Source organism: Cervus canadensis, chromosome 32, assembly GCF_019320065.1.
Source record: "Cervus canadensis isolate Bull #8, Minnesota chromosome 32, ASM1932006v1, whole genome shotgun sequence".
In the NCBI taxonomy this organism is placed as follows: Eukaryota; Metazoa; Chordata; class Mammalia; order Artiodactyla; family Cervidae; genus Cervus; species Cervus canadensis.
In genome coordinates, this window is record NC_057417.1 from 39304411 (window position 1) to 39321106 (window position 16696).

The following is a 16696-nucleotide window of genomic DNA, read 5'->3' on the forward strand; positions in this document are numbered from 1 at the left end:
GAAAAAAAATTAAGCAATCCAAGAGGAAATTAAGCAAATGTTATGAGTAGGTTCTTAAGTAAAAAGGAAATCCAAATGACTATAAAAACAGGAAAACATGCTCACTCTCAGTCAGAAGGCAAAAGCCCATTAAAACTATTGCAAAAAAAAAAAAAAAAAAACTATCGCATAAAAGTTTTCTCCTATCTCATGAACAAACATAGAAAAATCTGATCTATTAAAAATACATGGCTCAACACAACAATGTAAAGCAATTTTCCTCCAAATAAATAAATTTTTTAAAATACATGACTATTAACCCCTGGATCCAAACATTTCATTTCTGGGAACTGATCATATATTCTGCGGAATAAAAAAACATACATAAAAGACATTCACACTGCTAGCAAAAGACTGGAAACAACTTAAATGTCCACCAACAGAGGATTGGATGAATAAACCATATTAAGTTCTTCCTATGATTCTGACCATAGTTTTGAATCTATATCCAAGATGTAAAGTGAAAATGAAAACAGGGCAGAAGAGTGTGAACAGTATGTTCACTTGTGCTTAGAAAATAATGTACGTATATGCTTGCATTTACATGTAAGATTCTAGAAAGATGCACAGGAAAATGGTAACAGCATCTGACCCTACAAGGGATGTGGGTGACTGGGGGTCAATGAGAGGAAAGAACCATCTTTTCATAATTTAAACCCCTCTCGGCCTTGAAAACTTTTTCCATGTTAACAAATTTAAAAATAATTTTTTAAATTAGATTAATTATAAATTGAACATCCACAATAGTGAAAAACCGCAAGTAACCTAAATGTCCATCCGCAGGGAAAAAGTATGTCCCTACCAGGCAGCTATGCGCTACACCAAGAGGGAGGCGATCTGTCTGCTAGGCAGGAAAAGGCTTCAAGACAGACGGTTCAACGGGAAAAAACAGCGACTGAGAACATCCTGTGTGTGGAAGGGGGAAGAAATCCAAAGTAATAAACTATTTTTCTGTGGCTATATATTTGGTGTCTATGTTCAAGAGGAACGCTTTTCAAAATGGTAAGTGGTTAACGGGGGAGGAGCAGCAGAAGTGAGGGGAAGTGGCCAAAGAAAACTCCGATGTCCCTGCATTTCGTAACTTCATCCTAGCTGAATACATTCACATTGTGCCTTTAGGTAAAAGGCTAGAGAAACCGATGAAACGTTAGCAACAGTGATTTGACATGTTGAAACTATGAGTGATTCTTTTCCTGCTCCTTTTTACTTTTCTACACTTCCCCAGCACTCTGTGATGAGAAGGCACCGCCAGTACGGACACAACACGGTAACCGGCTTCACCGCTCACAGCGAGGGAGGCGGCGCCCGGCGCCCACTTACTCGTCTGGGACGCCGGGTGCTCCTGGCTCCTCTGGAAAGGGTACCTGAACAGCAGCTTATTGCCCCGGCTCCCCGAGCTCACCAGAATCACGCTGATGGGGCTGGTGTTGTCCCCCATCCTGCCGGGGGCCCGGGGAGGGGTCGGCCAGGGGCCTGGTGGGAACCCCCGAGGACGTCGGGTGGGGGAGGGGCCGGGACCCGGGACCCAGCGCCCTGAGGAGGACTCGCCGTGGACGGGGCTGAGGCAGCTCTGAGGCTGACGGGTCGGGGGCGAGGGGCGAGGGGCGGGTGGGGCTCTGAGGAGGAGCGGCCCGGGGGGGAGCTGAGGACCCGGGACCCAGCGCCCTGAGGAGGACCGGCGGGAGGCGGGGGCCGAGCGGAGCCAGACCCACGGAGCCCCGGGCCGGTCCAGCACCCAACACTGCACCTATCGCGGCCCGAGAGGCTCGCGAGACTTCGCGACAGTATGAGGCAAACTTGCGGAAGCACCGTGTACGCAGACCGGCGACGTCTGCGCAGGCGCAAGCTGCCGTGTGCGCAGGCGCGACGCCGGCACTGGGCGTACGCGCATTCCTGCGGCGGCCCGCTTCTGACTAGGGGAGCCGGCGAGAATGCAAATAGGAAGCTGCCAGGCTTAGCCTTTTGGCTCGAGGGCTGTCTGGAAATGTGCCTTTCTTTGTTATAAAAATTATTAAAAGTACCCACGGAGTGGGGGAAAATGTTTGCAAGTCATATATTTGATGAGGGAATTGTATCCAGAATATATTTTTTAAAAACACAAACTCAACAGGAAAAATACAAGTGACCCACTAAAAAGTGGGCAAAAGACATGAATAGATAGTTCTCTGAAGAATATAGACAAGGAACCTGGAAACACGTGAAAAGATGCTCAAACATCTCTAGTTAGAGAAATGCAAATTAAAACTGGTGAGGGACAGGGAAGCCTGCTATGCTGCAGTTCGTGGGGTCCCAGAGAATCCGACACAACTGGGCGACTGAACAACAGCAACAAATCAAAAGAGATGCCGTCTCACACCAACTAGGATGGCTATACTTGAAAAAAAATAGTGAGCAGATGGTGAAATCGGAATCTTTAGACACCACCGGTGGGAGCTGAGGGGATGGGGGTTCCTTTGGGGTGATGAAAATGTTCTAAAACTGTGGTAGGTGCATGACTCTCTGAACATACTAAAACCCACTGAACTGCACACTTTGAATGGGTGGAATGTATGATATGTGAATTCTATCTCACAAAAACAGCTGTTTTTAAAAAGTAAAAAAAGCATTCCACCCACTCCACCCCTGTGGTCCCAGGGTCCACCCAGACTGTGGTGGACAGTCTACTGTGACTGTTTCCAAATCTTTTCAACACATCAGATGGATGGGAAAGTAATCAATGGGCTAAAGAAGGAGCATTTTCTTTTACTTATCTAGTTGTGTGTGTTGGGTCCTAGTTGCTGCATGCAGAACCTTCACTGCTTTAGGCAAGATCTCCCCTTGTGGTGCACAGACTCTCTTCAATCCTGGCAGGTGAGCTCAGCAGTTGCTGCATGCAGGCTTTGTTGCTCCAAGGCATGTGGAATCTCAGTTCCCTGACCAGGAATTGAACCCAAGTGCCTTGCATTGCACCGCAGATTCCTAACCACTGGACTACCAGGGAAGTTCCAGAACTGAGCATTTTCATTGCCAAAGTAACCTCTTTCACTGAGGGTAACACAAATGTGTATTTTGCAGAACATATTCATGGCTTGAATCTCCCAGGGTAATGGGTACATATCTCTGAAATGTCTCAGATGCTCCCTACAGACACATTGCCCTACCCAGGACTGCATAGCATTGACCTTTTTTATCAAAAAAAAAATTTTTTTTAAGGAAAATAATGTCTCATGTTGCATTTTTGTATTACTGAGGAACAGAACTAACTGTATTGCTTATTTGCTGGAGCCTAGAACTGTGAAGAAGGCTGAGCGCCAAAGAATTTATGTTTTTGAACTGTAGTGTTGGAGAGGACTCTTGAGAGTCCCTTGGACTGCAAGGAGATCCAGCTAGTCCATCCTAAAGGAGATCAGTCTTGGGTGTTCATTGGAAGGACTGAGGCTAAAGCTGAAACTCTAATACTTTGGCCACCTCATGCGAAGAGTTGACTCATTGGAAAAGACCCTGATGCTGGGAGGGATTGGGGGCAGGAGGAGAAGGGGACGACAGAGGATGAGACGGCTGGATGGCATCACCAACTCGATGGGCATGAGTTTGAGTAAACTCCGGGAGTTTGTGATGGACAGGGAGGCCTGGCGTGCTGCGATTCGTGGGGTCGCAAAGAGTCGGACACGACTGAGCGACTGAACTGAAGAAGTGCCTTTATGTTTCCTTTTGTGTTGTTTGTCCTTTCTGAAACCTTTCTTAATTATTTATATTTTTGGCTGCATTTGGGTCTTCATTGTTGTGTGTGGGCTTCTCATTGCAGTGGCTTCTCTTGTTGCGGAGCACAAGTTCTAGGACACATGGGCTTCAGGAGTTGTGGCTCAAGGACTAGCATGCAGATGCAGTCAGCGCAGTACACAGGCTTAGCTGCTGTGCATCATCTGGGACCAGGGACCAAACCGGTGTCCCCTCCGTGCAAGGTGGATTACTAACCACTGGGCCACCAGGGAAGCCTCTGTTTGTCCTTTGTCCATGGGATCTTTCTGTGGTGAAATATTTTTATATCCATGGCCTAAAAAATGCTATAGATATTATGGATAAGGAAAGAGACATTTCTTTTATATAGGGCCTCATGTTCTGTGTAAAATAAGGGTAATAATACAAATGGGGCTTCCCTCATAGCTCAGTGGGTAAATAATCTGTCTGCAGTGCAGGAAACCAGGTTCAATCCCTGGGTCAGGAAGATCCTCTGGAGAAGGAAATGGCTACCCAGTTCAATATTCTTGCCTGGAGAATCCCATGAACAGAGGAGCCTGTCAGGCTACAGTCCATGGGGTTGCAAGAGTCAGACACGATTTAGTGACTAAACCACCACCACCACAGCTCACCTCTGTTACAGATTCTGCAAGCCCTTTTTTCCAGTCTAGAATATATTGATTTTTTAAAATATTGTATTTATTTGTTTGACTATGTCCAGTCTTAGTCGCAGCATGCAGGATCTTCATTGCAGTGCCTGGACTTCTGTAGGTGCAGCACACAGGCTAAGTTACTCCACAGCAGGATCAAGCCCATGTACCCCGCATTGCAAGGCAGATTCTTAACCACTGGGCCACCAGAGAAGTCCCTAGAATATACTGATTTTATGTATCATCAAAAGGTTTCTGAGTTCTCCCCCAGTTCCCATGAATGTCCTTGGAATGGAAATAAGGACACAGGAGCAGGAGGTGAGGCTCGGAGAGCTGTATGGATGGGGCCTCCCTGCCGGACGTTGGGAATCTGTGGACACCCAGATGTGAAAGCCAGGACTCTGGCTCAGGTCTCCTTCCTCTGACTTCCCTGGACATGCTGTTGCCCCACTGGATGGGCCTATGACCCCAGAACTGGCTGTGCTTGGGCTGGGGGAAGACCCAAAAGTGGAGAAACCACCATTCCTATATTACCCTCTCAGGGCCCACTTCATGCTAGCAACCTTCCCCAGAGCATTCATTGTGTATTTCCTGGCTGTGTGGCTCATGACTTTTCACTGTAACAAGCACGGGAATGTGCACATTAACATGTGCACTGTGACAAGCACATGAATAGTGAAGGGAGCTCACCAGGACACACCCCTTCCCGAGGCTCAGGTGTCTCAGACTGGACTGGCAGGAGTGGGGGTCTGAATTCCACAGCACCCTCCCCAGTGGCTCCTCAGTGTCCATGTCCGTCTGCCTCCCTGGGCTGTTAGGGAAACCAGGGCTCGTGGTCACTCCCTGGGCCGTCCAGCCAGCTGCCAGCAGCAGAGGGAATGAGGGCTCTGGTTCCCCAACAGGAAAAGCAGTGGGAACTAATGGCCTCCCGGGCAGCATCGTGCCCAGGCTCGGCCTCTGCTCACTGCAGGGTGTGCCCTCAGACACTTCCCTGCCAGCGCCCCACATCTCCCAGTCCTCATTTTCTTTGTCTTTTCTGAGGGGAAGCCATGCCTTGTAGCTTGTGGGATCTCAGCTTCCTGACCAGGGACTGAACCTAAGCCACAGCAGTGAAAGCACCGAATCCTAACCCAGGGCAGGGCCAGGAGGCTCCTTGGACGGCTAGGCCTTATCGGTCCTGCCACTCGGTCTGGGCCCGATAGAGCCACCATCGACGGTCGAGCGCCAGGCGGGGCTCACGGACCCTATCTCAGACCAACGTGATGTCTCCACTCTCCCCACCACAGGGTATCTGCCCAGGAAAATCATTCACCTACAACAAGAACAACGATAATCTTGAACTCACATTGCTGGGTGCCGAGGTCACGCAGCAGCAGCTTGTCTGTCCTAAGAGTGAGGTGGAGGACCCGCTCGAGGTTAAAACAGTGAAACCAGGGCTCCCAAGGGAGCTCATCCTGCCCAGGGTCAGCCAGGGGCTGCTCTCAGTTGGAGGAGGTGGGGAGGAAGCATTTGCAGACCTCTGTCTCAGTCTTCTGCTGAGACCACAGCCCCTCTGAGCTCAGCCCCAGTACACAAGCTCAGAACAAGCCTGGCACTTGGAATTCGGCCCAGAGGCCAGCAGGTCTCAGCACCCTGAGGCTCTGCACAGGCCCAGTCCCTCTTGTTTCAGGTGGGAGAGCAAGGCCCAGAGACAGAAGGCCTCACACACAACAAACCTTGGTCTCCTCTACCCACTGGGGCTGCTCCTTCTCTATGGAAACTGTGAACATGTAACCTTCCCGAGCCTGCGTTTCCTTATCTTAAAACACAGCATCTTGAAAGATAAAAGTTCTCTCACAGAACTGTGAGGGGCAAACACCCCTCCTGAGAGTGCCCAGTCCACACCATGCCAGGACTTAGAGAACACTCGGTTCACACCAGTCCCAGCTGGTCCGCAGACCTCACCTCACTCCACACAAAAGCAATCCAAGGTGGACTGTGGCCAGCTCAAAGGACCAAACAGTACAGTTCTTAGAAAAGTAATGTAGAAGGTTCACTTCACCTCAGCCTTCAGCATAATGCTTATTCCACTTCTTAAAAATTTAAGGGAAAATTTGCATAGCACAAAATTAACCATTTGAAAGTGAAGTTAATTCTGTGGCATTTCATATATTCATAATGAGTGCAACCAAGATCACTAACTAGTTACAGAATATTTTCATCATCCCATCCTCCCCATCCCCGCCCCCAGCCCTTGGCACACACTCATCCACTTTCTGTCTCTTTGGGTTTGCCTGTGCTGGACACTTCATATAAGGGGAGTCGCACAGTATATGGCTTTTCATGTCTAGCTCCTTCACTTAGTGTAACATTCTCAAGGTTCATCCATGTTCTGTCAGTGCTCCATTTTTACGTTGTTTTCAGTCACTCAGTTGCATCTGACTCTTTGCGACCCCAGAGACTGCAGCATGCCAGGCTTTCCTGTCCTTCACCATCTCCCAGAGTTCACTCAAACTCATGTCCATTGAGTCGGTGATGCCATCCAATCATCTCATCTTCTATTGTCCTTTTCTCCTGCCCTAAATCTTTCTCAGCTTCATTTTCATGTTTGTTTAGTAAATATCTCACTGTATGGAAATACCATCATTTGTTGATCCATTCATCCATGCATGGACATTTATGTTGCTTCCACCTTTTGGCTGTTACATATAGAATGGTACATTTTTAAACTGAACTTTAAAAAATCACTTAATTTGACTGCATTAAAATTATAAATTTCTGCCCGACCAAAAACAGCAGTAAGAGCATGCAGGCAAAGTACAGCCCTGGGGGAGATACGACATATGAAACTGACATATGAAATTGAATACTTTTGTAAGTATTCCTTCAGTTCAGTTCAGTCGCTCAGTTGTGTCTGACTCTTTGCAACCCCATGAACCGCAACATGCCAGGCCTCTCTGTCCATTAGTAGTTTTAAAAATTATTTATTTATGGTTACACTGGGTCTCCGTTGCTGCACGCCGACTTTCTCTACTTGTGGCAAGCGGGGGCTACTCTCTAGTTACAACATGAAGGCTTCTCACCACAGTGGCCTCCAGGCGTGCTGGCTCAGTAGTTGCAGTGTGCTGGGTCAGGTTCAGCTGCACCTCGGCATGTGGGATCATCCCAGACGAGGGATCATACCATAGCCCCTGCATTGGCAGGTGAATTCCTAACCATGGGACCACCAGGGAAGTCCCTACCTAGAATCTCTTTAAATTTCCTATAAAGCAGTAAGACTGGCAACACAGTAGAAAAATGGCCATGACTTGGAAACTTCAACAAAAAAAGGAAATGAAAATGCAATGCAAAGGACAGCAACTATGTGAGCAGGGACCTAGCTCAGCAGTGTCAGGAAAGTGCAAATTAAGATCACATGAGAAGCTAGTATACACCCAGCAGAAAAGCTGAACCGTGAGACCCCCGCCTCCAACCGGGACTGACCATGACAAACTTTTAGAAGGGTGTGGAGCGAGAGGAACTCACACATCACTAGGTGAGTGCCAGGCAGTACAACTGATCCAGAAAACGTCTGCCGTTAACTGCTGAAGCCGAGAACTCCATGCCCTGGACCCAGCAGCCTCCATCCTGGGGATATACCCAACAGAATGTTCACTGCAGCGTTACTCACAACAGCCAAGAACTAAACAGCCAAAATGTCCATCCATGTCGCCCTGGGTAACTTGTGATATGTCCCTACCAGGAAACACAACACGGCGACGACAATCAATGCCCACAGCACCTCGGGCATGTCACAAATGTGGGTAACAGGAGATGACCCACTGCACTGTTTCATGGGACCTGAAAGCCAAAGGCAGGCAACGCCAACTAAAGCACCTAAGGACACACAGTAGTAGTAGTGTGAGTTGCTCAGTCGTGTCCAACTCTTTGCGACTCCATGGACTCCATAGCCCACCAAGGTCCTATGTCCATGGGATTCTCCAAGAAAGAATACTGGAGTGGGTAGCCATTTCCTTCTCCAGGGGATCTTCCCAACACAGGGATAGAACCCAAGTCTCCTGCGTCGCAGGCAGATTCTTTACCATCTGAGCCACAGGGAAGTCCAAGGACACATAAGTGTGTAGTAAAAGCTACTGTAAAGAAAGAAAGTAGGTTGGGGTCATCTTTGGGGAGGACTGGGATGCTCAATATGTGCCTTATAATATTTCATTATGCTGTGACATAATCTTGTGCTATATTTTACAATGAAAAAAAGTAAAAGGAAAAGGACGCCTGCCCACACCAATGCTTTGCAGGCCTTGGAAGTTTCAGAATCAAAGTGGCTTCCTGTGACTCTCTGTCCTGTGAAAGCCAAGGATGGGGGAGGTGCTGCCAGGAGGGGAGTGAGGACCGCCCCACGGTGGGAGGCCTGGAGTCCACACTCCTCACCCCCTACACTGACTCCTGGCCAAGACCTCAGACGCTGTAGCTGGGGGCCTTGTCCAAGGCACATCGCTCACTGGGGCCCCGCTGTGCCTCCCCTACCTTGTCCAGCAGGTCAGCTCCACCCTCACCCTGGGCCTCCAGACTCCCTCCTTCTGCCTGAACTTCCACGTGTTCCTCAGCCCCCTCTGTCTCCCTGGCTCAATCTGTTTTCTCTGCCAGTCTGTCCATCTGTCCCTGTCTGTCTCCCTTCCTCCTCTTCTTTCTGGGGAGCTGAAGCCTCAGGATCAGACTCACATACCCTGACTGCAGGCCTAGATGCAGGCGGTGGCCCTGGAGTCTCCTAAACCAGGGGTGAGCAGGGAGGGCCGGGCTCATCAGCTCTGGGGTGAGCCCAGAGAGGTGAAGTCACACCCTGCGAACACCTGAGCCCAGAGGCAGAGCATGGCCAGGAGAGGTGACCACGAGCGCAAGGCCAGTGGAGGGTGGGCACACCCTGGGAGAGGGAGACCCTGTCACATGAGAAGAGGGCACAGATGTAAAATATAAGGGGAGACCTGGAAGGGGCTTCCAGGAAGGCAGACTCGGCCTCCAGGCCACACACAAGCACTGACAGCCCTGGGAGATCCCCGTCCTCTCTGCTCAGCAGCGGGGAGGCACCACGGTAGGCAGCACCTGCCCGCAGACCTCCACAGTCTCATCAGCCCCGTCTCAGGCGTAGGAGAAGCAAGCCGCATAGCACAGTAACACACCAAGCACAGAAGGTGCTCAACACTTGCTTATTCTTGTGCACATGTTTTCCTATCAGAGGGCTTGTCTGAGCCTCACAATTTTCTCTAAGAATAGTTTAGCAAAATATCTGTGATAAGAACTCTCCACTCAGGGAACGTTTACCTCCATCCTGAAAAACTCCTAGGCTTTTGTGCAAGTAACTCTTTGACTAACTCTGAAATTCAAAAAGCAGAGACATCACTTAGCCAACATAGGTCCATATAGTCAAAGCTATGGTTTTTCCAGTAGTCATGTATGGATGTGAGAGTTGGACCGCAAAGAAGACAATGCTGAAGGATTCATGCTTTCGACTGTGGCACTGGAGAAGACTCTTAAGAATTCCTTGGACTGCAAGGAGATCAAACCAGTCAATCCTAAAGGAAATCAACCCTGAATATTCACTGGAAGGACTGATGCTGAAGCACAAACTCCAATACTTTCACCACTTGATGTGAACAGCTGACTCACTGGAAAAGACCCTGATGCTGGGAAAGATTGAGGGCAGGAGGAGAAGGGGACGACAGAGGATGAGGTGGTTGGATGGCATCACCAACTCGATGGACATGAGTTTGAGTAAGCTCCAGAAGATAATGAAGGACATGGAAGGCTGGTGTGCTGCAGTCCATGGGTTCACAAAGAGTCAGACACGACTGAGCAACTGAACAACAGAAAAAATTCACATGGAAAGGCAAAGGAACCAGAGTCGCCAAAACCGTTTTGGAAAAGAAGAATAATGATGAAGGAATGACATCACCCAATCTTTTAACACCTTAATTGAGATAAAATTCACATACCACACCATTTTAAGTGTGCAATTTGGGACTTCCCTGGTGGTCCAGTGGTTAAGACTGTGCACTTCCACTGCAGCAGACACAAGTGTGATCCCTGATCGAGGAACTAAGATCCCAAATGCCATGCTGCGCAGACCAAAAAAAAAAGAAAAAAAAAATTAAGTGTCCAATTCAGTGGGGTTTTGTATATTCAGAGAGTTATGTGACCATCACCACAATTTTAGAAACTTTTCATTACCTCAAAAGAACCCCCAGCCCCATTAACAGTCCCAGACCCCAACTACCCTGGCCCCAGACAACCTAATCTACTTTTATCTTTTTTAAATTTTATTAATTCATTTTCGGCTGCGCTGAGTCTTCACTGCTGCACGCAGGCTTTCTCTAGCTGCAGCAAGCAGGGGCTGCCCTCTAGGATGGTGCGTGGGTCTCTCGTGTGGGAGCTTCTCGCTGCGGAGCACAGGCTCTAGGCAGCTGGGTTTCAGGAGTCGCAGCTCTCAGGCTCTAGAGTGTTAGGCTCAGTAGCTGTGGTACACGGGCTTAGTTGCCCTTCAGCACGTGGAATCTTCCCGGACCAGGGATTGAACCCATGTCCCTTGCATTGGCAGGAGCATTCTTAACCACTGGACAAGTTAACAACTTAGGCAAGTTCCCTAATCTACTCTCTGTCTCTAAGGACTTGCCTGTTCTCAACATTTATGTAAACGGAATCATACAATATAATTTTTTCAAGATTCACTCACTATCAGTACCTTCTTCCTTTTTATGACTGGATACTACTCCACTGTCTAGATTATATGCCATATTTGATTCACCCATTCATCACTTGAAGGACATTTGGGTTGTTTGCACTTTTTGGCTGTTATGAATACTGGTGCTATGAACACAGTACAAGTTTTCAAATGGATGTGTTTTATTGGGTGTGTACTATGGAATGGAATTGCTGAGTCATGTGGGAACTCTGTTTAACCTTTTGAGGAACTGCCAGGCTGTCTTCCACAGTAGCTGCACCATTTTACATTCCCATCAGCAGTCTAAAGATTCTAATTACTCCATCTCCTTACCAACACTTGTCATTTTGTCTTTTAAATAGAGCCATTCTATAAGTTGTAGGTAAGGTTAGGATTAGGGCTCAGGCTGGGGTTTTTGATTACAGCCATCTTAGTGAGTATGATGTGCTATCTTTTTTGGTTTTGATTTGCATTTCCCTAATTTTTGGGCTCCAAAATCACTGCAGATGGTGATTGCAGCCATGAAATTAAAAGATGCAAAAAATAAAGAAATAAAAAAATAAATAAAAGACGCTTACTCCTTGGAAGGAAAGTTATGACCAACCTAGATAGCATATTAAAAAGCAGAGACATTACTTTGCCAACAAAGTTCTGTCTAGTCAAGGCTATGGTTTTTCCAGTGGTCATGTATGGATGTGAGAGTTGGACTGTGAAGAAAGCTGAGTGCAGAAGAATTGATGCTTTTGAACTGTGGGTGTTGCAGAAGACTCTTGAGAGTCCCTTGGACTGCAAGGAGATCCAACCAGTCCATCCTAAAGGAGATCAGTCCTGGGTGTTCATTGGAAGGACTGATGCTAAAGCTGAAACTCCAATACTTTGGCCACCTCATGCGAAGAGTTGACTCATTGGAAAAGACCCTGATGCTGGGAGGGATTGGGGGCAGGAGGAGAAGAGGACGACAGAGGATGAGATGGCTGGATGGCATCACCGACTCGATGGACATGAGTTTGAGTGAACTCCGGGAGTTTGTGATGGACAGGGAGGCCTGGTGTGCTACGATTCATGGGGTCGCAAAGAGTCGGACACGACTGAGTGACTGAACTGAACTGAACTGAATGAGTAATGATGCTGAGCACCTTTTCACATGTTTATTGGACATTTTATGATTTCTTTAGAGGAATGTCTATTAAAGTACTTTGCCCAGTTTTCAGTTAGCTGTCTCTTCTTGACTTGTAAGATTTTTTTATATTTTGGATCAGTCCCTGATCCAATATATGATTTGCAAATGTTTTCTCTCATTCTTGGGACACTATCTAAGTTTAAGACATGACATAAAGCTATAGTAATAAAGCCTGTGTGATATTGGTGAAGGATAGACACATAGGTCAGTGGAATAAAAGAAAGAGTAGAGAAATAGATGTGCAGAAATATGTGCAATTAATCATTTACAAATAAGTTAGAGAAGGCAGCTCAAGAGAGGAAGTATAGTGTTTTCAACTAAAAGTACTGGATAAATTAGACACTCATAGGTAAACAGAAAATACAAACAACCCAGGACCTAAGCCTCATACCTCAAACAAAAATGATCTCAAAATGGATCACAGACCTAAGTGTAAAACATAAATTCTGAAACACTTAGAAAAAAGTCTTAGATGAAAATACTTAGATAAAGGCTTTGTGACTTGGGATTAGGCAAAGAATTTTCAGGCATGACTCTAAAAACATGAATCCTAAAAGAAAAACTTGATAAATTAGACTTCATCAAAAAATAAAACTACGGCTCTGCAAATGATACTATTAAGAGGATGAACCAACAAGCTACAGACTAGAAGGAAATATTTGCAAAGTGCATATCTGACAAATGATTGCATCCAGAATACATACAGAACTCTCAAAATTCAATAGTAAGAAGACAAACAACCCAATTTTAAAATGGTCAAAATACCAGGACAGAGATTTCAGTGAAGAGAAAACCTGGACGGCAAACAAGCATGTGAGAAGATGCTCCATGTCACCGGCTGTCAGGGAAATGCAGACTGAAGCCAGCATGTCGTATGGCCCCACAACATCAGAACAACCAACGTGTGGAAGTGCTGACAAAGACACACAGCACCTAGGGCTTCTCTTCATTGCTGGGTGGAATGCAAAATGGTAAAGCCACTCCGGAAAACAGATTAGCAGTTTCCTACTAAGTTAAACATACACTTAGCACAATTCTACTCCTAGATATGGTATTATCCCAGAGAAATAAAAATACATGTTTACATAAAGACCTACACAAGAATGTTCACAGCAGTTTTACTTGTAATACCCCCAAACTGGGAAAACCCCAGCTTGAGTGGGAGAATGAATGAACATTACTACCGCGGAGTACTATTCTGCAGCAAAAGGAAACCAGCTATTGATACAAGCAATGACATGCATGTATCTCAAGAATATTACGCTAAGAAAGAAGCCAGTCCTGAAAGATGACACGCTGTATGTTGACAAGCTGTATATTTCCGTTTACAGGACATGTTAAAAAAGACAGACGTACAGTGGTGTCAGTTTAGGGGATAGAGGAAGATGAGACTGCAAAGGGGCAGCCAGTGGGAGTTTTGGGGGTGATAGAGCTCTGTGTGTTCTGATTATGGTTGAGGTTACAAAATCCATACACGTGTCAAAATTCACAGAGCAGCATACTAAAAAAAATCAATTGTACTGTAGGTTGAAATAGAAAGGCATATCTGCCTCACTTTGTTTCAATTATGACTTGGTGAGCAACACTGCAGAACCTAAAATCACATGATATTAGAAGAATTCTCTTCTGTTTACTTGCCACTTCCCGAGCTTTTCAGAAACCAGTCAGTATCTCCCTCCTCAGGGCCCACCAGGCAATGAATGCATTGTTTTCTTGGAGGAAACCCAGGGATCCTAGAGCCAGTGTGTGCATTGGGCACGGGGGGAGGTGTCTTGTGGGTCCAGCCACAGCCCAGCCCAGCAGAAAAAGGGCCAGCAGGGGCACAGGCCAGCCGAGAACCGGTATGTGGGCACTCCTCTGGCTTCTCCCATTCTGCAATTCTGAAATGGACAAGAAAGTGCAGCGCTGGGCTGCAAACGCAGGATGACCTCCTGGGCTGACTGGGCCCCTATCTCCCCTGGAGTCTTGTCAGGCCCAGCAAGGGTGGCCAGAGTGATAGCCCCTCACCCCACCAAGCCCACCAGGCCCTGACCGCCCATGGTCACTGGATCTGATAAGAGATCCACACCCACGGCCCCCTCCTCTCCCCCAGTGATGACCACAGCATGGCCCCCACCCTGGCCCCACATATATAAGGGGACCCTGAGGACTGAGCACCAGGACGCCAGTTCTCAGCGCGCCCAGCTCCCGCTCAACCGCCACCATGTCTCTGACCAGAGCTGAGAGGACCGTCATCGTGTCCATGTGGAGCAAGATCTCCACACAGGCGGACGCCATTGGCACCGAGACCCTGGAGAGGTGAGCACCAGGTGGGCTGGGGTGGAGCCTGGAGGGGACCGTGTGGGTCAGTGAGGTCAGGGGTCAGTGAGAACAGGGGTCAGTGATGAGGGTGAGTAAGGAGGGGTGAGTGAGGAGGGGACAGTGAGGAGGGTGAGTGAGGAGGGGTCAGTGAGGTGGGATCATTGAGAAGGGTCAGCGAGGATGGTCAGTGAGGTGGTCAGTGAGGAGGAGGTCACTGAAGATGGTCAGTGAGGTGGGGTCAGTGAGGTGGTCAGTGAGGAGGGTCAGTGAGTATGAGCACATGAGGGGTGTCTCGGTGGTCAGAAGCAGGAGGAGGAGGTGATGGGGGCGGTCTGAGGGTCACCTGTGTCTCTCGGGGCCCAGCACCCAGGTCCCCACAATCACATGGAGGGAGGGAAGGAAGGAATGACCTGGAGACGGGCGGTCAGGGTGAGGTGGCCGGGCCTTACTGGGCAGCGCAGTACTCACTACCGCAAGAGTCACCCAGAGCGGTCACTAACTCGCCCGCCCGCCCGCAGGCTCTTCTCCTGCTACCCCCAGGCCAAGACCTACTTCCCGCACTTCGACCTGCACACGGGCTCCGCGCAGCTGCGCGCGCACGGCTCCAAGGTGGTGGCCGCCGTGGGCGACGCGGTCAAGAGCATTGACAACGTGGCGAGCGCGCTGTCCAAGCTGAGCGAGCTGCACGCCTACGTGCTGCGCGTGGACCCGGTCAACTTCAAGGTGGGCTCGGGGCCCCGGGGGCGGGGCGAGGTCTCAGTGGGCGGAGCTACTTCCTGGGCCGGGGTCCCAGGGCGGGGTCCCGGGGCGGGGCGAGGTCCCGGAGGCGGAGCTTCGTCCGGGCCGCCAGCGCTGACCGCTCTCCCTCCCGCCCCAGTTCCTGTCCCACTGCCTGCTGGTCACGTTGGCCTCGCACTTCCCCGCCGACTTCACGGCCGACGCGCACGCCGCCTGGGACAAGTTCCTGTCCATCGTGTCCGGCGTCCTGACGGAGAAGTACCGCTGAGGCCGCTGCAGGACCCCCAGGACGGAATGAGCCCCCAGATGCTCTAGGGAGTCTCACACCCCACCCCACGCCTTCCCCGAGACGGGGCCAATAAACGAATTAACGTCCACTTTGCCTCTGTGGTCAATGGGGCCACTGTGGGTGGGGGTGGCAGAGGTGGAGGGAGGATGCAGGACCTGCCTGGGTCACACGGGAGGCCTGCGGGCATCCTTGCCCTGACCCCCTCTGTCTGAGGGCAGAGATTGGCTCCCGTAACCTGGGGGGAGCACTTTCTATTCTGCAGAAAGGGCGCTTCTAGGCCCTTACTTGGGGATGGGGCAGGAGGCAGCGCTGGAACCCAGCTGGCCCCTCTGGCTGTCTCTGGGGCTTCCGGTGGTATACTCTCTTCTTCTTCTGTAATATATAATACTGTTTCCTGGTTTATGCCTGATTTCAGTAAGAGATGAGAGCTGAATATATTCATTCATTCATCCACCCATTCATTGCTCCATTAAGCAATTGTTTATGAGCCCGTAAGAGGCCCAAGAATCTTTCTAGGCCATGCATTTGACCACTTAAATCAGCAAAGCTCTTGACTGGTGGAGCTGACAGTCTTGTGGGGGGATACAGATCAGACACGGAAAAGGGATAGAGGTTCAACCTTGCTCATAACAAGAGAAATGCAAACTAACACTAAAAATTTCACTGGGATCCATTTCCCACCTACTTGATGAACAAAAACCCAAGACTTTGACCACACTCTGCTGGTGGCCCCCCAACAACGTGGGTGGGAGCAGGACACAGATGCATAGAGCCACTGGGGCAGCTGAGTTTGCTATAGTCTGGAAAACAGTCCATAATGATTCAACGACAGAACAAACCATGAACATCCACATTACAGGGAACTGGGAATGGGGAAAAAAAAAAAGAAAATTTCTTATGATGGTTGTGACATGATAGCCAGGATTTACAGAGTCAAAAAGAAAAAGAAAAAAATGAAAAAGTAGGTTGGTGTATGTGTAGCATGATTTCTTTTCTATAAGAAGGAGAAATTCAAGTATGTGTGGGCACACATGCGTGTGAATGATTCATTGACCTCTGTGTGCCCTTGCAAGTGTTCATCTGTTTGTGTG

At 48.7% G+C, this 16696-nt stretch overlaps 2 protein-coding genes across 2 annotated transcripts in view; one reads left to right on the forward strand and one right to left on the reverse strand.

The window, feature by feature from the left end:
- NPRL3 (NPR3 like, GATOR1 complex subunit) overlaps nt 1-1818 on the reverse strand; it is a 32232-nt gene extending 30414 nt beyond the window's left edge. Inside the window, exon 1 of the mRNA XM_043456742.1 lies at nt 1360-1818. Within this exon, the coding sequence (XP_043312677.1) occupies nt 1360-1477 (118 nt within the window). The 5' untranslated portion in view covers nt 1478-1818. The remainder of the gene's footprint in view (nt 1-1359) is intronic.
- A 12646-nt stretch (nt 1819-14464) lies between these two features.
- On the forward strand, nt 14465-15693 carry HBZ (hemoglobin subunit zeta). The gene is made up of 3 exons (XM_043455991.1): nt 14465-14575; nt 15097-15301; nt 15456-15693. Exons 1-3 carry the CDS (start codon nt 14481-14483, stop codon nt 15582-15584), a joined length of 429 nt encoding a protein of 142 aa, XP_043311926.1. The 5' UTR covers nt 14465-14480; the 3' UTR covers nt 15585-15693.
- The last annotated feature ends 1003 nt before the right edge of the window (nt 15694-16696 follow it).